Here is a 22,638-nt window from a genome sequence, read left to right as displayed (position 1 = left end):
TAGTCCACCAGGGACTCACCATGGGATCGGCATCCTCCAGCTCCAAATTCTTAGGAGCAAACATGGCAAAAGGTATGTCCAAACTGGTCAGGGTCACCTGATGAGACAGGGGAGAAAGTATCAGTCCCCTTCACCACCCCCACCCCAGCCTGTGTGCTTCATTAGAGGCCACCAGAAGCCTGGAGGTCCAGCAAGTTCGCACACCCAGGCTCCTGTCTTGTTGCAGACCCCACCCCCAACAATCTCCTCTGCCTCCCACCACATGCCCACAGCATCAACAGGGGTGAAGGCTCCCTAGGACCTTGGGACTCAGCTTTGGAAGCTTGACTAACAGTAGTTCAGTAACAACTGTTCTTCACTGGCAGAAGTGAGGTGGAACCTCCTAGGTCAAGTTAAGCTGAGGCAATGACACTTCAGTGCAATGTGTCTGCACTAAATGGCATAGTCTCCCTCAACTATGTGATCACAGAGCAGTAGTTCTTAATTTCTTCTGGAGGGATGTCACAGGTTATTAACCCTCTTCAAATAAATTCACGCACTTGTGCATGTACCCACACATACACAAACAACTCTGCATGTGATTTCAGTGGTTCCACTATCCCAGGTTAAGGCCTTACTCTAAGGGCTCAGATATTCTCACAGGTGGCAGGGGCAGAAAAATCACCTGGTTGATGGGTTTGTTGACAAAAGCCCCCACTTTCCGGACAAAGATGGTCTCCAAGACGTCATGGGGGGAGGCTCGTCCCTCACTGCTGTTTGATACAGTTTCAGTATCCTCGCTTGAGAAGAAAGGTAATGTTGGTACTCATTCTCAAACCACAGCAGAACTTACTTCATTCCCCAGAAATCTATCTTGCGGGGCTGCAGCCTAGGGCAGGGGTTGCCCCTCACCCGCCCACCTCATGGGGAATGGCAAAATGCAGGCTGGCTGCTGCCACTGTCACCCTCCTATTTGAGTTGAGAGGAGAGGACTGCATTTCCTGGAAACAACCAAAAATTACACATATGTGAATAAAACTTAGTGTTACAATTGTGTGAAGACTGCATAAAATTAATTTTTAATACCAATGATAAGCATCAGTCACTGTGCAAACATATAGGGAAGCAGCTCTTATAAATAACTGTAATTTTATATTAATCTATTACATACATAGCCAGACTCAAGATTGTAGCTTTTCCCTGTCTTCTTTTTGTTTTGTTATCTAAAGATACTGTAAGACTGCATAGCTTACAGTACAATATTAAATTTAAGCCTTACCTCACAAAGGATGTTGCCATTATTCCAAGTCCAGAGTCCAAAATTTGACTCCTTAGATAGCCAGAGCATTCTCCACCCATGACAGTTTGTCTGGGTTGAGGTCCTCTGTGCTCCATACCACATTTCCTCCCCCATCTTCCCCCCAGTCATCCCTCTGTTCAGCAAGGTCTTTCAACACCACATTCGATTTGGCTGCTCTCATTCCCTCCGTGCAGACTAATACTGAGTCCTGGATGATGGGGGGCTCTAAGCAGCAGAAACAAGGGCCCTTACTGTGGCTGCCAGACTAGTAGTCACAGCCCTGCAAGCAGCAGAGGATGGGAAAGTCCAAAAGCAGGGGCTCAAGATGGGGAAGAACTGTGCCGTCCAAGTGGCCTCTGGACTCCAGCCAGCAGGGAGGACCAGCACTAAGGAAAGGCCTGAGCTCTGACGACCTACCCTGACACAGGGTCTTCTCTTTAGCTACTCCTGTTCATGACCCAGGATTCAAGGCTCAGAACACCAGAGTGTAAAATGGCTAAAAGGAGCCTCCTTTGATTATGTAATGGGGGAGGGACAAGAGGATGGAAGTTTGGGGAGCCAGGAATGAAAGTAATTACTTTTCCTGATGGATGGCACAAAAATATCTTCCCAAACAATCCCCCTCCCACCACTCCGCTGTGGGAATGGAAAAAACCCCAGGAATTTCTATTATCTGAAAGTTCACTTAGGATGTGGTGGGGCAATCAACGTCATTACCTCTGGGGCCCTCCATGTAAGGGAGGGCAGAGCAGGGCAGGGCAGCCGCAGCTTCCCACAGAACTCCAAGTGTAATGGAAAGAGCCAGCAGGGGCTTTGCAGTCTGAGGAGCTGGGCTTGTGCCCGGCCGTTTTGTGAGCTAATTGCTCTCTTAGGCAAATTACTTAGTCCTTCTGAGACCCTCTTTTAAAAGGAAGTAACAATGGTGATTTTTGCAGGGTGGGATTATGGGAACTTTCATTTTCTACATAATGTCTTCAAAATTAGAATTTTCCAGACTATATCACTTCTGTAAACATAAAAGACAAAAGTTTTTTTTTTAATTTTAATGAAAAATAGTTGTTTCTAAAGAATAGTTGTTTCTAAAGAATTATAAACATAGTAGAAAAAGAAAAATCAATCCTAACCTCCACCACAGATACACTGTGACCTTGGACGTCAGGCTTACAGTTAACAACACCTTTGTTCTGGTTTCGGGAAACACTGAGGATGCCGCCAAGGGAAGTAAACTTGGGGTAAGGGACAAACATCTGAAAAACACCTTCACCGGATGAGAGGATAAAGAGCCAAGCAAGCCCTTGCTGTTTGTTGTTGGTAGCAGTGCCCAGAGCCAGCATCTTCATGTACCAGCTGCAATGTAAGATTTTCATCGGGCATTTTAAGGATTCCACATTTACCACGCCAATGCCAAGCCTGAGCCAATGCTGAAAGCTACTCTTTACTGATACTAAATAAGCACGTGTCAGGGAGGACAGGCCCCCTGGCTGGTCTGAACAGTGGCAGAGCCAAGATGTGAACTCACCTGCTGGAAGGCGTGGCAGCACAGTGGGCGCCATCAGAAGGGGTGCAGGTTGCCACCCTCTCCTGGTCAGCTTGGGTACCGTGGGCAGGCTGGTTGGGAGCAAGGGGTACCCCACCTTCCTTCCCCGGAACCATTAGCTTTGTAGAGAAATGAAAAAAACACCATGAATCATGGCAGTACCAGGTAGAAGAGGAAACACAGCCTAGCATAAAGGTATCCGCTCTCCAGCTTTTCCATCACCAATGCTGCCACCAAGTGGGCAGGAAACCTTGGAAATCTTTATCCTCTGGGACTCAGTTAATGGGAGACATGCAAGGTAAGCACTAGAGAGGGAAAAGAGAGGGAGAAAACACTCGGGAAGCTCTTCTAAGAGGCCTCCTCCTCTCAGAGTCACCTTAGTTTTTCAAAGTTACAGCAGAGCTTTGCTTCGTAACACTTAGAATAATACTGATGTCTCAAGAGGCCCCTCAACTGCATCCGGGAAAGGGAGGCAGCACAGGAACCCCCAGTGTCCTCCCCATCTTTAAAGATACCTGGTGAGGGTGTGTGGCATTTAAGCCAGCAGCAAACACTACTGGATAAGCCAGGTCAGCTGATCCAACGCCCAGGGCAGCAGGCTGATAGGAAAGGCGAGAGCTTGAGAGCTAAGCAAGAGAAAAACAGAGAGGGGCAGAGGAAAGGAGGAGGGAAAAATAGGCAATCCTAGAGTATGGCTAGTGATCAAGATCAGTAGAGAGGTAAGGAATGGACCCCAACCCACATCCTCACAGTGTGAGGGGCCTGATGTAAGGGCCAAAGACTGGCCAGGCCGTTACTTTGTAAATAAGAAAACAAGACTGGACTGCAGTGGGATTAAGATTCCCAGCACTGTGCCTTCCTAAGGCTTCAAATGAGTTCCTTGCTCCCCCTTTTCCCAGGGGCTCAGCTAACTGTTTCGGTTTCCAGCTCAGCAGATCCATGAAGCCCAAGCCTGGGCAGAATTTGGAGCCAAAGTCATAAGATTTTTCCCAGGTCATTCTATTTTCTCCTTTGAGCATGAGGCCTCTTTGAAACAGAAAGCTTTTTCCTAATCATACCCTCTATCACCACTGGGTTTGGGAGGGTAACTATTTATATTAAAAAATAAAGAATACCACTCTTGAACGGTTTATTTGGAAATAAGATATAAACAACTCCATGTATTTTTCACATCAATGCCAGGAGGAGGGGCAAATGACAAATCCTATTTTGGGCTGCTGTGCTATGGCTGTATCCTGTTAAAAATCAATTACCACGCCTCAAAATAACCCACAGAACACTTGGGGATATTTAAATAGCTGTACCTTGTACTTTATTTACAGTTTTTAAATAAAAAGATGTCATCTGATTACATCCCCTTCTTCCCAGAATGAACTCACTTGATGGGAAAAGGCCAGTCCTGCCATGGGGACCCTCAGGGTGTCCGTCACCACAGGAGGAGGGGTCTGAAAATGTGCCTTTGTGACAGTAAACACACACTGTGCACAGATACACACAGACACAGGAGAAACAAGAGAAGAAAAAAGAACAGGGACTTGAGAAAGAAGTGAAAAAACTCCGGAAGGGGCAGCAGCAATAGGGGCTTAAAAGTATAAAATGGACATTAGGAGGGAAACAGGGAGAAAGCTGCCCAGCTGCTTTCCCACAAGGACCGCTTGGAAGGATGTGAAGAAGAGATGTTTATCCCCGGTACTCTGCCGCCTGCCTGTCTCCCTGATGAGCAGGTGGAAGACAAAGCTGAGTCACGCTGCTATAACTTGGTGAACAGGGAAACCTGAACCAAGTATTAGTCTGTCTTTAGTCAAAAGAGGGTGGGAGGATGTTAGAGAACAGTCTCCAACAGGAAACACCTAAGAACCAACGCAGGGTGTGAGGAGCAGGAATGAAGACACTGAAGTTAAGATGCTAGACTGAAAACCTTTTTCTGGGGACCCAGAATCTGCGGGGACAAATTGAAACAGTTGACATTGGTTGGCTGGAACTTTAAAATGCTCAGGTACCCAGCTGCAAACTTTCCTCCATCCTCCCAGGGAGGATGAGTGTGCATATACAGGTGTAGGTACTGGGGTGTGCGCGTGCACGCTGCTATAGTCCCTGCTGGTGTAGGAGAACTTGATGGGGCATTTTCAAGACTTGTGAATTCAAAGCTAATTATGGGCATGATGATTGTTTTGGGTCTTGCTGTTCCATCTTTAAGTCTCGCCAATTAACTAATTAGTGCTTAGAATTGGAGGTAGGACCTTAAGTCCCAGTAGCAGGTTCAAGGTCACAACTATTTCCTGACTCAACTCTGAGCCCAAATGACACAATGATCCCTTATTTTGTTGGCAAAACAAACAGTCCATCAACATGTATTTACTGGATTCTAGCAAAAGCTCAAATAGAAGTTGTTGAACAATTATGCAATTTCCTAGGTTAAACCAAAGAAGAAACTATTTCAGTATTTACAGGTGGCAAATGATTTTTCTGTGTTCTACCATCAAGATTTAAAATGAGTATTTCTGCACCAAACTGTACCAGCCTTGATTAGAGGTGCTCCAGCAGTAGTGAGTGACAGGGTTCACCCACAGGCTGCTCAGTATTGATGCGCAACTTGGAGAGATCGTGACAAGACACCAAGGGTAACTGATACCATGAAAAATATAGGCTCTCCTTACACAGGTAAACAAACATTTTTTGCAAACATCAGGTACAGAAACTACTTAACTTCCCTTTATTCTGCGGGTTGGGTCAAACCTCCAGTGTATCAAAGAAAGAGACAAATTGATTTGTTAAGGCCCGGCCTCACCATCCCTCATACCTCCCAAGTTTATTTATTGTGTATGAATTTATCAATTGTAAAACAAAATAAAACTGTTTAATGAACATTAAATGACATTCACATTTTGATTATCTAAAAACTTTACTCACTAATGTGCGCTAGTAAGAAAATGTATCGCCCCCTTTGTTTTTTGGTCAAGATTGCTGTCTGTCAACAAGTGTACCAGAAGCTACCCGCCCCCAGTTCAATGGCGACAGCCATGCCTACATATATTAATGGGGGGATGGGACTAACAATTCTCACATCCCGAGACCAAACTGTCTAGGCAATTTTACAGTAAGAATCTCTTCAACTCTAAACTGGGACAACAGAACTCAGTGATGTGTGGATTTTGTAAAGTCCTTCATATAAAAGTTAGCTTTTGTGCCTAACTTCTGCTTTTAAAACAAATTAGAACTATGCTTTTAATTCAGTATCCAACAACCCAGGATGGAATAAATTTTAATTTTTTCTTTATTTAAAAAACATAGAGAATAAAAATGTATGGAGAGCTAATTAAGTTGTTGGGTCTCCCAAATAAGATGATGAAAAGGGATAATCCAGTGCTCGATTAAAGAAAGTAGAACTGACTTAAGTCTACAAGAAACTATCCAATGTGAAAGCAAAGAGGAGTGAAATAACAGAGATGATGGGCAGGCAGTGGGTAGAAGATGAATGACTTGGGGTGAAAGGGAAGGAACGTGCCCTGAAAGACAGCTGGCAAAAATGATGCTTTATCTGAAGCAGTCTCAGTATGATGTTCCTCATACAACAAGGCCACACAGGCACTTCACATTGTTTGGAGCTTGTGTTTTATTGAAACTGGATTGGACACTGCAGATGGACTCAAGTGGAAAAGTTAATGGTTAAAAATATTCAGAGAGAGAATGCAGATAGGCAGATATCCGTGTTAACTATTAAGTAAAACTGCACTGCTGGTGTCCTACTGGCAAAATTTTATGCTAAATAATCATGAGCTCCTTTTATGCTCCTTCTATTATTAGAAACCATATATATCATTTCATGAAAGAAGTAGCTACCAAATGAGCAGGTATAAGTTAAGAGTACCTCTCTGGTACCAGAATGCATTTTTGATTTTCTAGGAATTTTCCATGACCAATTTTCTAGGGAATTCTAAGATGTCCCCAGGAAGGTAAGTAAATCTTTTAGGTTAAGAATGGCTACAGAGACACTGCTCTGGGAAATATACCCAGTGTTCTCCTTATTTGCTGGAAGTAATAAATCCTTCTTTTTCTCTCTCTCCACCCCAAAAGATAGAAAGAAAGAAAGAATTCTTGGAATGTTACCTGCTGGGTAAGAAGGCATTCCTCATCCCTCAAAATAATCCCCTTGAAATAATCACCATCACCACCACCAAAAGAGATTGTATCTAAATTTTGACATCATTTCATAAGACCCATATGTGTACCAAATAACTACCGCCACCCCAGAACCTGCTTCCCCCTACCTGGGATGGAGGGGAGGTGGAAAAAGAGGTGGTACACACTTCTTGAGAATCTTCCACAGAAGGATATGTTACTCCAGTGTCCTCACTGGTGGTTCTATAGTGAGTGGAAAAGAAATTATGAACTGACTGATGACAGTTAACTTCAGAAAAGATACAAAGAGAGGTTAGATAAGGATGCAAGCTGTGGCAAGAATTGTTTCAGGCGGAGCCCCTAATGGCAAGAGAGGCATGTTGAGTCCTTGATAATTTCAAACATTTCCAGAAGGCAGCATATAGAGGTTGACAGTGGCTTTTTTTTTTTTTAAAAAAAACCCAAACATTTTACCTGAAATATCATTCCAGAGTATTTTCTTAAGCCTGGCTAGTACTGGGGCCAAAAAATTATCAGCAGTAGAGAACGTAGTGAAACAAATGTCTAGACTTCAAAGACAAAACCTATCCAACTTTATGAGTCCTTCACAGAAAGGCAGTATCTTTCCTGATATATATTTATTTCCATCACTAGAGAATTCTGTTTTCTGGGATCTAGGCCTGGAGATGTTTGATTCTGATGTACAACTGAACTGTGCCAATGGTGACCTGAAAAGCATTTAATTTACAAAGGACATTCTACAAATGACTGCCACTCTTAAGTCTCTTAAGTAAAATCAAATCACTACTGTCAAGATTCAAAGTATCCAAGAACTTTCTGAACTTGGTACACCCTAAGTCTTGGTGTACCTTACAGGTAGCAGCAAGAATGACAGCTAGCCACTCTGCTTCTCTCCACGTGGGGTCTCCATCAGTGAGTGCTGATAAGGATGCTCTATGTACCTGTGCAAGATGGATGCTTTTGCCTACCTGCAGTTTGGGGAAAACGTCATTCACAGTCCTCACCTGTAATTGCAGGGGTGCATGGGCGAGGAGCTGGGATAGGGACGGTCCACAAAGTGATCAATGATAATCCCCATGATAGGTGGGGTCCTCTCAAAGTGCCTGTAATGCAGCAGGAAAATTGCCATATTTGTTAGAATGCCTTGTCAGCCCCCCTGAGGTCCTCAGAGGGCCCCTTCTCACCTTTTACCTATTGGCAGGAACCAAAGAGCCTTAACTATCACATCCCTAAACATAAACCACCAACTCTACATTGGCTCTGGGACACTCAGACTCCTCAGTCTGGAAACTGGACTCTCTCTCAGTTTAACTCTTTTGCAATGGCAAAGCTCAACTGTAGGCTTAGCCACCGGGTTTGGAGGAAGAAAACTACTATCTTTAGAAGAGTTCTGTTGGATTCCAAAGCATTTTCCTCACCTGGTGGACATGAATGCCAAGTTAATTCTGTAAGCACAAGAAAGAGTTATGGTGCCCACAGGGGTGCCCACTGTCCCGACACGAACTGTCTGGAAACCTAGGAGAAGAGATAAACAATTAGCTTTTTTTCCAGAGAGTACTGACACTGCCCCCGGTCTGTCTTTCTGTGAATCATTCCATCTGCTGTACAATCTCTGGCATTATCCACTTAGCACCTTGAGTGCAGCAGCATAAATTTCATACCTATGTGTATGTATGTATATATTTTTTTCTTTCAATTTATTCTGTATTAACCTAATATTGTCAGGAGAAACAGCATTTCCAGATAAAACTACCTTCAGAGAGGTAAAACGATTGTTGGTCCTAAAGCTTAAGCAAGTCCTAACCAACCCTGCCCAGATGTGCCACAAGTATAGGCACAGCAGAGGGGCATGAGGAGTTTCTCACATAAATTTAGGAAGTACACACACTCCCACCCAAACTGCCACCCTGGAGCTAAGTACAGAAAAGAGCCAGGGCCTTACAAGGTATTTCCAACAAAGCTTCCTGGTTTTTGTGGTTTCATTTCCAATTTTTCAAAACTGTTGATACTCATCAGAAACATTTAACATGCTCGTTGTAGAAAATTAGGAAAACAGACAATTGTACAAAGAGTAAGAAAGAATAGAGTTACTGGAACTTTGGGAAAAATTAGTCAGTCATTCCTTGGGGGCTCTTTGGACCACCCGTCTTTTCCTTACTTGTATCACGCATACTAAAACCACGAGCCACATATTACTACAGGCAGCATCCGAGCCCATCTCTGAAGTCAGGGGAGCTCTTAACACTACAAATGTTTTTCAACCTTGATACATACCTTCTCCTAAGCCATTCAGCTGAACTTCCCCAAAATATATCCTGTAAGGAAGAAAGAAAGAAAAAAGTTACCTGATTTCTTTATTCTAAGGGCCTGTATACCACAACAACTAGAAACAAAATAAATAAAACCAATCCTTCTTTTCTTATTTGCATGAACACCTCTCCTAATGGAGCAACACTGCTACTACCTGATTAAGCTGTAGGCATGGGGATGTAAATGGAAAGGACTGGTTAAGAAATTCAGAAAATAAAAATTAAGTGGAAATTGCCATTTAAGTTTCTTATTCCTGCTCCTACAAGGTGTTTATAAAGTATACCTACTGGGAAATAAAAAATATATAAATAAAATTGGCAAATAGGTCTGGGACTACTATGAGAAAGTACAAGATTTTTTTTTTTAATTGAGGTGTAATTGACATACATTATATTAGTTTCAGGGGTACATAATGATTCAGTATTTGTATACACTGCAAAATGATCATACTAAGTCTAGTTAACATCCATCATCATTCACAGTTACCATTTTTTTTTCTTGTGATGAAAACTCAACATCTAGTTTCTTAGTTAGCCACTTTCAAATATGCAATAGAAGGTACTGGATTTTGAAGTGTAGTCTTCAATTAAAGGGAGCTCTCTGTGCTCGTCAAAAGTCATTCCAAAGTAAATTGGTGAAGAAATTAGAAAATCTTGTCCACCACAGAATAACTAGGGAAGATTATTCTAAAATATAAAAATATAAACACAGCAGAACTTTTCCATGAATCTCCCTGGGAAGGCCAATCCAAATTAGCTAAATGTCTGAATTACAAAGAACACTTAAAATGTATTTTTATATTTTTCAAGTAATATTGTTAAAAATTAAACTAATACATGGGTTTTTCATTTTATTTTTCTTAAAAAAAATTTTTTTTTTACCTTTGGGGGGAGGTAATTAGGTTTATTTATTTATTTATTTTATTTTATTGGAGGTACTGGGGATTGAACCCAGGACATCCTGCATGCTAAGCATGCACTCTACCACTCAGCTATACCCTCCCCTCCATGGGTTTGTTCAATAAAAAGCAAGCTCCAACAATCTACAAAGCCCTACGGTTAGATGTCAGGGATAAGATAAAGATAAATTATGGGTAAGATTCAGGACAAATCTGAATTGTAGGTCTCAAACACTATAGTCTGGAGGGGAGAAAAGAAACGTGTATAAGTAGCTGAAATACATGTACAAAAGTGACAGACATCTTAAAGCAGGAGTCAAGCAAATTTTTATTTAAAGGATCAGTTAGCAAATATTTTAAGCTTGCAGGCCATACAGTCTGCGGCAACTACTCAGCTTTGCTGTTGTACTGCAGAAGTAGCACTGATAACAGGTAAATGCATGGGGTGGCTGTGTTGTAAAATAACTTTTTTATAAAAACAAGCAGACAGTCTGCAGACCACACTTTGCTGACTCCTACCATAAAGTAATATAGGAATGACATTAATAAAGTGTAGCCAAAGGAGATTTTGCCAAGCACCCTCTGAGAAAAAGCTGAAACTTAATCAGCTCGCTGCTCATTTGAATATTGGTACAGTGCTTAAAATAATCTAATTCTGTTATACCTTCTTGTGGCTATACTCTTTATGCTACTCAGGTGCTAAGCAAAAGTCTTCTTCACAGATAGTAGACAAAACTTTAATTTAGTCTTGATGAACAACAAATTTCAAATGAGTTTTTATAACAATGTAGCTATAGCGAAATTATCAAATCTACAGGATCAGGGAAAAAATGATAGTACAGCAAAAAAAAAAAAAAAAAAAGACAAGGCTATTGTTTAATGGTATAGGCTATACTGTTAACCTGTCAGCAACAGTATAAAAAGAAAAAAAAAAAAGAGTTAAATCTACCTCTGAGACCACCCACTTCTCTAAGGTTTAAACTAGTTAGCTGCATCCAAAAGCACACCTGATAATGATAAGCAATCAGTGAGCAATACTGTATTACTCCAGAGATACAAGATAAATGAAGAGTTTATTTATTTACTTATTTAAATTGAATTTTATTTTTTGAGGGGGGAGGTAATTAGGTTTATTTATTTATTTACTTAGTGGAGGTAGTGGGAATTGAACCCAGGACCTCGTGCATGCTAAGCATGCGCTCTACCAATTGAGCTATACCCTCCCCCACTAAATGAAGACTTTAAACACGGGTTTGAAAAGGACTAGAAGTCCTAGTTAACTAAGTAGTGTACACTACTAGTAGTGTAGCATGGCTACTTACAGAAGAACCAAATTAAAGGGGACTTAGCATGAGAATGCTGAGAAACGAAAAATAAGAGTTATATAGGAATAAAAGTCTAGTAATTTTCAAAGGGAATACCCATCTTGAAACCTGAGAAGACAACAAAAACTTGGAAAAATAAACATGGGTAGGTTGCTAGATTATTTCAACAGAAATAGTTAAGTTCAAATCCTTGGTCCTTCTATCCTACTATACTTATTTCCTCTCAAAATCAGCTCTGTACATGTGAACCAAAGGCTAAAACCCATGGCTCATCACTAATGTGGAAAAGAGTCTTGGATGATTTGGGAACCTCTGGCATTCCATGCTCTGCTTTCACACTTTCCTACATATCCTCGACACTACCGCTCTGGTCCATTCGACAATCTGAGGATAGCTCACATCCTGCCCCCAATTTCTATGCCTTGCCACCCATTGTACGCCTGACCTGGAATGATCATTCTCCCTCACTCCCAGCAGATGAAATTTTCTCTCCCTCAAGGTCTAGTCTGAATGCCACTTCCTCCATGAAGCCTGCCTTAATCTCCCACCCAGATCAAACTTTTGCTTCCTATGTTTTCACAGTATGTTTTCCCTGACACTGCTATGCAAATCCTGCTTTTTACTTTAATTATGCATGTACCAAACATTTCCCCATTACATTAGAAATACGAGTAGGGCTGGGCTCTATATAGTTCTTCCTTGGGCCTAACACAATACTTGCATTAAAAAAACATTCAATAATACATATGTGTTGAGGTGAAATAGTAAGAAAAATTCTCAAAGAACTGTCAACTAGTTCTTTATATCCACAGACAAATAATTAAAAACAAACTGCATTAGAGTTTGTTACACAGAATTTTAATCTAATTCTGGAATTTAGAAGGCTGTGGAATACAGATACCTTGTTTTTAAAAGTCTTAAGCTCCTTTTCCAACAATGAGATATATATCAGTAGGACCAAAAAATACATTCCACAAGAATCAAGACTGTATACAAACAAAAGGTTTGGCTGCTTTGAAAAGCTGAGGTTCATAAGAGAGAATGGATAGACAAACATAGGAAAGCTATAGCATCAACTATCCAACCATCTGTCCAAAAATTAATCACGGAATACCTGAATGCTAATCAGACAATGTGCAAAGTGATGAGGCCGATGAGTGAATCATTAAGGTGAGCTGTTTACCTGTACAGTATGACATATTCATGCCCTTGCTTTCTGGAGAGTCTGTAAGCTGGTGTCACCCTGGTTATAGCAAGGAGAGACTTCAGCAGCAATGACAGTCTGTTGTACACTGCATAGGAAACTTTGATTTCTTTATCACACCTAAAGAGCAAAGACACTATCAGTATTCTCCTATTCAACCAGTGCAAAACAGAGAATTGAAATGCAATGAATATAGAAATACTAGTTATGTTCCATCCAGTGACTGAGATCCACTTGTTAGCATTATTCATAAGTTCTGATTGGCTATCATCTGCTTTGCAGTCTAAATACACCTATAATCAACAGAGATGGTTGCAAATCAAGTGCTAAAGCTGTATATGATTAAACTTGTTATTAAAACATGTTCCAAACTAAAGCTGTAATAAGAGTTCTTTGACAGCTTATCAACAGATTGTTGAAGAAAGCCAAAGTTTCACTTTCTCATGCACTAGACAAAGGCAGATGGGCACCAAAAGGCATCTAATATATTTTTCTAGCTTTGAGGCAGTTATCTTTCTAAGAAATAAAACAACATACTTAAAAACAGTAATTCAATACTGCAATTATATTACTGAAGGTGAAAACATAATTTCAATGTCTCATGAGCAGTCTACCTCTATACATCTAACAACAAATCTGGAGGAAAGTATTTGGTACTAAAATTTTGGACTATACCTGGCAATTGCCTTCTATTTAAGAAAGAAAAATAATGCCCACACCACTCATACTTATTACTAAGATTTTTCTTTTGATGTGCTGCTATTTCTCAATTTTCCTATATATTCTTCTTAAAAATTAAAGCTTCAGGCAAGAAGTAAGCTAATCTGCCCTGAAAGAAGAAAATGGAGGGGAAAATAATATGCATTTTCAACCCATGACCAACACAGCATGTATAAAGGAGTAATGAGGGGAAATCTTATTGGATGTCTGCCACACAGAAAGCAGACAAAACAGAGTAGTCATGTTACAAGAGCTCAAGGGATTTAATCAGAGAACTATCTGTACTCTGGGAAAACAACAAACCCTTTTCAGCTTTCTCTCTGCTCCTTTCCCTGAAGTGTCTGAGTCTCTCTGGACTGACACTCCCTTCTGAAGGTCATCTCTGTGCCTGGGCTGGGAGCCAAGCACGAAGCAAATTGTAGCAAAGACCTATTGGCTTTGTTAAGTGGTCAGAACACCCTCCATGACTGATAACAAGGCCCTGCTTTTCACATGATGTTGTGTACTTTATCCTCAGCTACCACAACCAAGGACCCTAAGACAGAGCACTTACTTTTCATTCATTTCCAGACACCAAATTTCTAGCTCCATGGAATCTCCCTGTAGACAATTGAAAGATATTTCAGTTTTTTAAAACTATCTTCTTTTTTCTCATTATAAAGCACTATATAGCCACTATATAAAATACTGGAAAGTATAAATAAGGTAAAAAAAAAAAAAGAGATATCAATTTATAATCCAATCAGTGACTTTTCTAAATTAAAGTGAGATCACATTGTATAAACTACTTTTATCACTAACTTTTAAATTAAATACAACATGGAATTCTACTTATAATTTTAAATTCTACATTTTCTTTAATAATTGCATAGTATTCCACCATATGATCATCATTTTACCCAATCAGCCCCCCATACTTCGACATATAGGTTGTTTCTAAATTTTCACTAAAATAAACAACACTGATAAACAACTTTGAAACTACATTTTGTATGCACCCTGAATCAGTTGAAGGTGAATTTCCAGAATTAGAATTGTTAGATCAAGGGATATGTATGCTTCTAAGACTTTCGCTATGTATGACCAAATTGCTCCTCAGGAAGGCCAACACTTCAAATGATAGAGGGAGCCTTTCCCTCCAATTCAGTAAAGGATATTTTTAGGTGACATACAGTTAAGGAATACCTTAACAAGCTCCCTACTTAGAAGTCTTTTTAGCTGTTTGATGTCTTTAGCCAAACTGTTCAGTTCCTCTGTAAGTCACTCTGAACAGATTTAGTCTAGTAGATAGGAAAGAAAAAGAAAAGACTAAAGCCAGACTCCTTCAACCCTGTAACACTCCTGTGTGTCACTTAGTGAGAAGGATACTCACATACATTTGAACACAGGTAAGCTTTTTACGAATCAGTTTAAGTTTTAGGTTTGGGAGTAAGTTTGGTTAGTCTGTGGAGTAGAGAACTTCTATTAGTTCTAGATCAAATTTAAATCTGTATCCTTAATATATATCCTTCTCATCACAATGTCATTTCTAAATGATACAAATGAATTTTGAATTCCTCTCCCAAACCCCCTCCCAAAAAATCAAGGATGACTGGACAGTAGGAAGTATCCAAGACAAGTTAGTGTGGTTTTTCTAGGACAATCAGAACAGTTTAGAGTCAGATTTCACAGATACCTGGGAGAGGAAAGATTCTATTTGGACTACGTATGGATCACTAAGGGAAATAATTCACAGTATAAATTGGTGACTCAATAAGGAAGAATAGGAAGTTTCGTTTTATTTGGTGCTAAAGTTTCCATGGAATAAATACACTCATCATTCATTCAACAAAACTGAGAGCCTACTATGTGCCACCCCCGGCACCGTGCCAGGTACAGAGATGATTATTCATTCATATCCTGCCTCATTTCAAGAACTGAGGAACTACACAGATAAATCAGATGTAGCATGGCTGCTGATCTCAAAAATAAAAGTGTAAAGTATGAACAGGAACATGTAATGATTGTCTACTATATGTTATGTTAGGCACTTTACAAATAAGAATTAAAGAGAAAATATTACAGCCCTGCAAGACTGTGAAGTGTTGTGTTACTTTGGTGGTATTGGTAGAGGTGGGGTTAAGTCATTTGTACAAAGTTGCTCAGCTGAGGGGGAAGAGCATAGCTCAGCGGTAGAGCGCGTGCTTAGCATCCACAAGGTCCTGGGTTCAATGCCCAGTACTTCCATTAAAAAAACAAACACAAAAACTAGTAATAAATAAATAAATAGACCTAATGATTACCCCCCCACACAAAATTTTTTTTTTCTCAAAGTTGCTGAGCTAGGATCTGAATTTGGGTCTGTGTAGCTCCAAGCTCTATTTGCCTTTTATCATACCTTGCAACCTCACAACCCTGTAGTGGAAATAGATTAATAAACATACAAGAAACAATATCTGGCTCAATCTAAACATGGAACAAAGTGAGCAAAAACATTTTAAAAAAATCACAATATAGGAAGTTACACTCTAGAAACAAATATAAACAAAGCACATGGGGAAGTTTAAGAGAATAGTTACCTCTCCCACTAGAAGGGGGAGATCTTCTACAGCACATGAGTCTTGAAGGGTAAGTAGAAACATATCACATATGGATGATATATATATAAAGATGAGGGTGAAGAGTCTAAAAGATGAGGGTGAAGAGTCTATTCCAAGTGGTTGGAAGAATAAGTACAAAAACCATGATCTCCTCAGAGAATGATGAGAATATCAGAGAGGGAAGGGGCGGGAATAAGACTCAGTTGGAGCCAGAATGTGAAGAGCTTTGAGTGCCAAGTTAAGACACTATTCTGGCCATAACCTTACCTCCGAAGTCTTGAGTGAGATCTCCACACACATAGATCTCCCGACGGCAGGCAGCTGCCCTGCCAGCGCCTTCTTCGCTTCATGTGTAACCTCTGGGATGTCTTTGATTGCTAAATTGAACTAGAACACAAAAGGGACTTTGTGTTAAACACTCACAAGGAACATTATGGAAACATAAAGTAGTAAGACTGGATGTTGGGTAATCCAGGCACTGCTCTGATTAAGGACATTCATTCACTTCTCCCTTCTCCATAAGAGATACCTTGCATCAAATACTCAAAACCCAGGTTGAAAAGCTTTTTAGCTATCATAGCAGAAAGCCAAAAAAGAAAACAAAAAAACAAAAAAAACCCAGGATTAACATTTAATGAAGAACATACTTTCCAAGTGAGTGGATCAAATGAAATTAGGAATTTTAATGTTATGATTTAGTAATATTATAAATAGTATTATTTATTACTACACTGTGACTCCTTGTGACAAACACCATAGTACAGCCTTTAGCAAGAATAGGGATTTTACCCAATCTGAACCCGTTGGGGATGAAGATGAACGAGTACAAATCTTCTCGCCCAGTCGAGCCTGGACAATCACTTGGACAGTCTAAAAAAAACCAAATAAACAAATCAAAGATGAAAACTTTTAACAAATTGATTTGGCTCCTGATTAGCATTAAAAACTCTCCAAATGCAGAGTTAAAAAGATACCAATGACCATAACTATACGTCAGGAAAGGGTAGAATCTAAAACATTCAGGAACAGATAGAAAAAAAACATGGCACAAAAATAATAGTGTAAATATTCCTGAGGGCATACTGAGCGTTAGCCAGTTAGAGCAATTATAGTTTGAGGCTTGGAATCTTTAATACTCTCACATGGCAGAAGGAAAGTTGCACATGGTGGCTTTCATAAAGAAACAAGTCCAACCGTAGGTTTAAATATTCACTGTCATACACTTACATAATCATAGTAGATTTAAACCAAGGATTCCACAATTATTCATATCATTTGGCCCATATGGCAAAAGTCTCCCAACTAATTTTACAACCAGAATCTACTGCATGGATTGTTCTTACATAGCAATGGTTGAGAGGAAGGAGCGATAGAGGTGGAAATGATTTTTACGTTTAGGAAAATATAACTTCTAAAGTATTCAAAATTCAGTTTTAATTCCTCATTTACCCAGAAGGAACAATTAAGTGAAAGTCAGACATTTCAGGTAGTTGATGTTTAGGGAAAGATGCCCCAAATGCTGTCCATTCCTGTCCATAGTCCTTGTTCTCACCCCAAAGGAACATACTGTGCCAATAACCAGGCATAATAAGTTTGACATTTCTGCAAACAGCCTTGCAAAAAAATTTTTTTTGAACAAGTAGCTGTGGAAAATTGGAAGCTACTTTTTAGTTACACCCCCACTACCGCCCCCAAACTTCACAGTTTGGTTTACAACAGACAGAAGTATCCCTTAAAATGGGCAAGCTGCAAGCTGTTATGCTGTATTTCCAAAAAGGGAGAAGCACGGAAGTTATTTCTAACAGTTGTAGGCTCAAGAGAATGGATATATTACCTTGAGGGCAAAAAATTTAATGAATTTGTCCAGGTCCTTTCTGTCTTGGGAATTGAGATCAGTTTCCATTGCCTATAGGAATCTAAATCAGGGGGAAAAAAGTGTTGAAAAATGTGACTAATATCCTTTAAAAAGGATTGCTACAACAAAGCATACAGAGATGGTATTGTCTACCAGCTGTACGAATAGTCCTGTGGAAGGTAAAAAATATTCCCCCTAACTAAACACACCAAAGTGAAAAACAGAAAGATACTATCTTTTGAGGAAAATAAATTCCACACAAAGAGCTAAGTCTAGAGACCTAAAGAACAGATGAGACAAGCCATTTTACCTGGATCTGAAACTTTGACCTTTTAAATATAACGTATCTATTAAAAAAGTTTTATTACCCTACACATTGAGTAAAGTTTTAATAAGACAAAACTTTGTTAAAACATAAAATGAGTTACCTTACATTCCTTCAAAAGGCCACTTAATCAACTTTAACTTTTGCACAACTTTTGAGAATCCTATGACATGACAAGCTCTTTCTTCAGAAAAATACACATATACAGAAACATTCAGATATATTCGGGGGGTTCATGGATTTCCTGAAGTATATCACAAACCCTCAGGTTGAAATGGTTTGAGAAGGGGCTGGTATGAAGAAGAAAGCATTTAGGGAGAGGAGAGCATGAAGTATAAGCAAGGAGGAGCAAAATGGGTTTGCAACTATTAAGTATTCCAATTTCCCAGTGATTGTGTATGGCTGGTTGGGGCCGGGCCATGAGTCTTAAATACAATGCAAGAGACTGATAGGCAGCTAGTATCAGAAATGGGAGCACCTTCAAGGCTTTTGAGGAGAGGAAGCAACACAGCCTGAATGGTGCTTTAGAAGGATAGCTTTGCTAGCACTGTCGAGTAGTTTTGAGTATGGAAAGCAGAGAAATCAATTAGGTCCTTGGCAATAATTTCAGGCCTATGGTCAAAGCTAAAACTCTAGTACAGACATGATATGGAAATAGTATGAATGGGAGAATTTTAAAGGAAGAGCAGATGGGATTTAAGGACTGGCCACAAAAAGTTTAATGTGGTTTCAGTTAACAAAAAGAAAACAAGAAAGCCAGAGGGAGAGCTAGTTTTAAGGAAAGATGTAAACAAAAGAGCTGAAAAAGGGAATAATGAGTACAAGTTAAAAAAAAAAACCATACTGTTCTTTACTGAGGTATAACTTAAATGTAGTGAAATGCACACATCTTAGGTGTACAGCTCAATAAACATTTTATATGCATACAGCCATATAACAACAATCCAGATCAAGTTATAGAATATTTCCAATAATCCAGGAGGCTCCATTATGTTCCCCCTACATCAATAAATCCACCAAAAGGTAACCATTATTCTGACCTCTACACCATAAATTAGTTGTCTGTCTTGAATTTCTTATAAGTGGAATCAAATATTATTAACTCTTTGTGTGTAGCTTCCTTTATTCAACATTATGTCTGTAAGATTCATTTTTAACGCAGTTTATTCTTTTTCATTGCTATGTAGCACTCCATTTTATGAATATACCACAATCTATAAATCCTACTGTTGATAAACATTTGGGTTGTTTCCTGTTTTTAACTATTATGTTCTTACATGAGTCTTTTGGTGGACATGAATACTCACTGCTCTCAGATGTAAAGCCAGGAGTGTTAATGCTGGGTCACAGAGTATACGTACACAGGCATACCTTGTTTTATTGCACCCCACTTTACTGTGCTTCATAGATATTGCCCCTCCTTTTTCTTTTTACAAGTAAAGCTTTGTGTCAACACTGTGTCTAGCAAGTCTATCAGAGCCATTTTCCAACAGCATTTGCTCATTTCATATCCATGTCACATTTTGGTAATTCTCAAAATATTTCAAATCCTCCAATAGCAGAAAGATTATAACTCACTGAAGGCTCAGATGGTGGTTAGCATTTTTTAGCAACAAAGTATTTTTAAATTAAGGTATGCACATATTTTTGACATCATGCTATTATACTCTCAATAGTCTATACTGTAAACACAACTTTATATGCCCCAGAAAACCAAAAAATTCACGTGACTCGTTTTAGCGCAGTAGTCTGGAACCACCTCGCAATATCTCCAACATATGCCTGTGTTTAGCTTTGATAGATGCTGCCAAACAGTCTTCCAGGATCTGTACCAATTTACGTCATTAACAACAGCATATCAGAGCTTCCGCTGTGCCATGTCTATAAGACCACTTGGTACTGCTGACGGATATTCTCTTCCAGAAAGTGCTAGTTCAAGCCTTTTACCCATTTAAAAAATCAGGCTGCCTTTTTCTTACTGAATTGTAATGTTAAAAAAAAAAACAGTATATTAAGTACTATGTTGGATATGTACTACAGATCTTTTCCCAGTTTGTGGTTTGCCTTTCTTATGGAATCTGTTTCTTTTTATGAGAGTCAGAATATACTAACAGATAATGGCCGAACTACATATATAAAAATAGAGCTCTGACCCATAACCTGCAAAAACCTAGCCCAGGAAGCCAACCTACTATCTACAGTAACCAGTCAGGGAAGTCAGACTATCCCTAGGAAGTCAAACAATAACCCCTTTAAAAACTATCCCCAAATAGCCAGGACCTAATAGCTTCCCTAATTTCTATCCCTGCTTCCAACTTCGGACCAGCCAGAAAAAGGCAAATATGTACCCCTAACCAATCACATAGGATACCACTATTTTAGTTAGGCTGCTTACAGCTTCCCCATGCCAACAGCCCCAAATAAGGACATCCTTGAAGCCTTCTTTCCACTATAAAGCTTCCCCAATGGTCTACCTGCCTTTGCAACTTTGTCAAAGGCAAGTGATGGGGCAGACTCTCCTACAATGACAAGCTCTGAATAAATGATCTTCAACTGGTCTCATTTGGGTGGTCTTTACGTCCTTATTAAATACCGCTTTTTTTTTTTTGCATGATTTTTTCAGGGGGGGGCATAATTAAGTTTATTTACTTATTTATTTTTAGAGGAGGTACTGGGGATTGAACCTAGAACCCTGTGTGTGCTAAGCATGCGCCCTACCACTTGAGTTATATCCTCTCCCCTAAATACAGCTTTACTGAGGAATAACTGACAATATATATATTAGAAGTATAAGATTTGGTAAGTTTTGACATGCTTATAATTGTAAAATCATCACCGCAAAATAGTGAACATAACAATTACTCCCCCAAAGTTCCTCATATTCCTTTGTAATCAATCCCTCCCTCCAGCCCCTTCTCAATAACCCATACCTAAGCAACCTCTGACATGCTTTCTAACACTAAAGATTTCCATCTGCATTTCCTGGAGTTTTATATAAATTAATCATACAATATATACTCTAGCTACTTTCACTCAGTATAATCATTTTGAGACTTATTCATGTTATATTCTACACCGGTAGTTTATTTCTTTTTATTGCTGAGTATTATTCTCCTAAGGAGTCTTCTGATGATCAGAGTTTCTTAATTTTAGTAAGTCCAATTTATCAACCATTTCTTTGATGTTTAGCACTTTTTTGGTGTCCTGTTAAAATTTTTTTTGCTGATATCAAAGTCATGAAAATATTCTCCTACATTTTCTTCTAGAAACATTTTTATCTTCCACATTTAGATTCATGATCCATTGCAAATCAATTTTTAAAAGGAGTGTAAGTTAAGGATCAAAGTTCACTATTTTTAGCCAATCAGTTCAGTTAATTTAATAGGCTGAGTTATAAACACCAGAAGAACCATCTGAAAATGCTAAGTAAGCCTGGAACTAATGGAAAAGATTAAGACTGAGATTAAAGTTGGAGACAGATCTCAAAAAAGAAGAGATAGTTAATTAAAATTATAGCAACAGATGAAATGACCAGGGGAGATAACAGAAAAAACAAAGTAACAATGACCTTGGAAAACATCTGTCTAAAAGCCCCACAAGAAAATGCAAGAACTAGTCAGAGAAATAGGAGGCAAAGTAATTTCTGAGAAGTCTTCATTGAAATAAAGGAGAAATTACAGACTAAAAGGATGGTCAACAACAGAAGTTTTTGTGGAGGAGGCAAAACTTTACTCATCTTAAGTTTTCAGCTGGGACTCTTAAAAAGACAAGTTAACAAGAGAAAAAGTTTACTAACGCATGAAGTGTACATCACACAGGAGAAAACTCAACGAAAAACAACTCAAAGTGGTGGCTTAGAACTGTGGTTTATATGGGATCTTCAGAGAAAATAAATTTGTAGAGAAATGATAGGACAAAGGAAAGCAGTTTTAGGCATCCAAGGACTGCAGACTGTGGGAAGGTTAAATATATGGGAGGAAACTAACGGAGTAAGGTTTGTTTGCAGATTCTTCTGGTGCCTCCTAGGTCTGATAAGAATCTGTCTCCAGTGAAAAGGGAATTTATATCCTGCCTTTAGGCAACAAAGGGGAGGGTAAACAAAGGCTCTGCATTTGCTGCTTATTAATTGCCTTCAGCTCAAAATAATTATGTCAAAGAGGCATATTTTGGGGTGACATATTCTGGATTCCTTCATTCGTAAGAGGAAAAGGCCTCTGGACTTGTAATTATGCTGTTAATGACCTCTGAGAGGACAGCTTCTGAGAGCAGTAGTGAGGAATGGATTCAGCTACTTCTGAGAAGTTACATAGGAAAATACCTCAAGCTGTTCTGGTTAAAAGGGTTTTCCCTCTAGGAGAGGGATATAGCAAATTTATTGGGAGGGGGAAGAGACCAATGAAGGAGAAATAAAATACCTTAAAAAAAAAAAAAGGACACTATGAACTCATCTACAAAACAGAAATACA

General features: G+C 39.3%; 1 protein-coding gene across 8 annotated transcripts in view; it reads right to left on the bottom strand.

The window, feature by feature from the left end:
* Nucleotides 1-22,638, bottom strand: part of ATG13 (autophagy related 13) — a 42,695-nt gene that overhangs the window by 4,975 nt on the left and 15,082 nt on the right. For 4 of the 8 annotated variants that reach the window (XM_014555999.2, XM_014555997.2, XM_006180878.3 and 1 more), the window contains 14 exons: nt 17,827-17,908; nt 16,782-16,862; nt 16,260-16,379; nt 13,967-14,013; nt 12,673-12,813; nt 9,231-9,271; nt 8,375-8,471; nt 7,961-8,059; nt 7,085-7,178; nt 4,196-4,294; nt 3,332-3,442; nt 2,799-2,935; nt 665-779; nt 20-97 (listed from right to left, as the gene is read on the bottom strand). In XM_014555999.2, coding sequence (XP_014411485.2) covers nt 20-97; nt 665-779; nt 2,799-2,935; nt 3,332-3,442; nt 4,196-4,294; nt 7,085-7,178; nt 7,961-8,059; nt 8,375-8,471; nt 9,231-9,271; nt 12,673-12,813; nt 13,967-14,013; nt 16,260-16,379; nt 16,782-16,862; nt 17,827-17,895 — 1,329 coding nt within the window. In that variant the 5' untranslated portion in view covers nt 17,896-17,908. The remainder of the gene's footprint in view (nt 1-19; nt 98-664; nt 780-2,798; nt 2,936-3,331; nt 3,443-4,195; nt 4,295-7,084; nt 7,179-7,960; nt 8,060-8,374; nt 8,472-9,230; nt 9,272-12,672; nt 12,814-13,966; nt 14,014-16,259; nt 16,380-16,781; nt 16,863-17,826; nt 17,909-22,638) is intronic. The other 4 variants (XM_032488561.1, XM_014556003.2, XM_006180879.3 and 1 more) reach the window with 2 other exon arrangements.

Source organism: Camelus ferus, chromosome 10, assembly GCF_009834535.1.
Source record: "Camelus ferus isolate YT-003-E chromosome 10, BCGSAC_Cfer_1.0, whole genome shotgun sequence".
Taxonomy (NCBI): Eukaryota; Metazoa; Chordata; class Mammalia; order Artiodactyla; family Camelidae; genus Camelus; species Camelus ferus.
The sequence above is the reverse complement of the archived record's forward strand: the minus strand, read 5'-3'. Positions and strand labels throughout refer to the sequence as shown.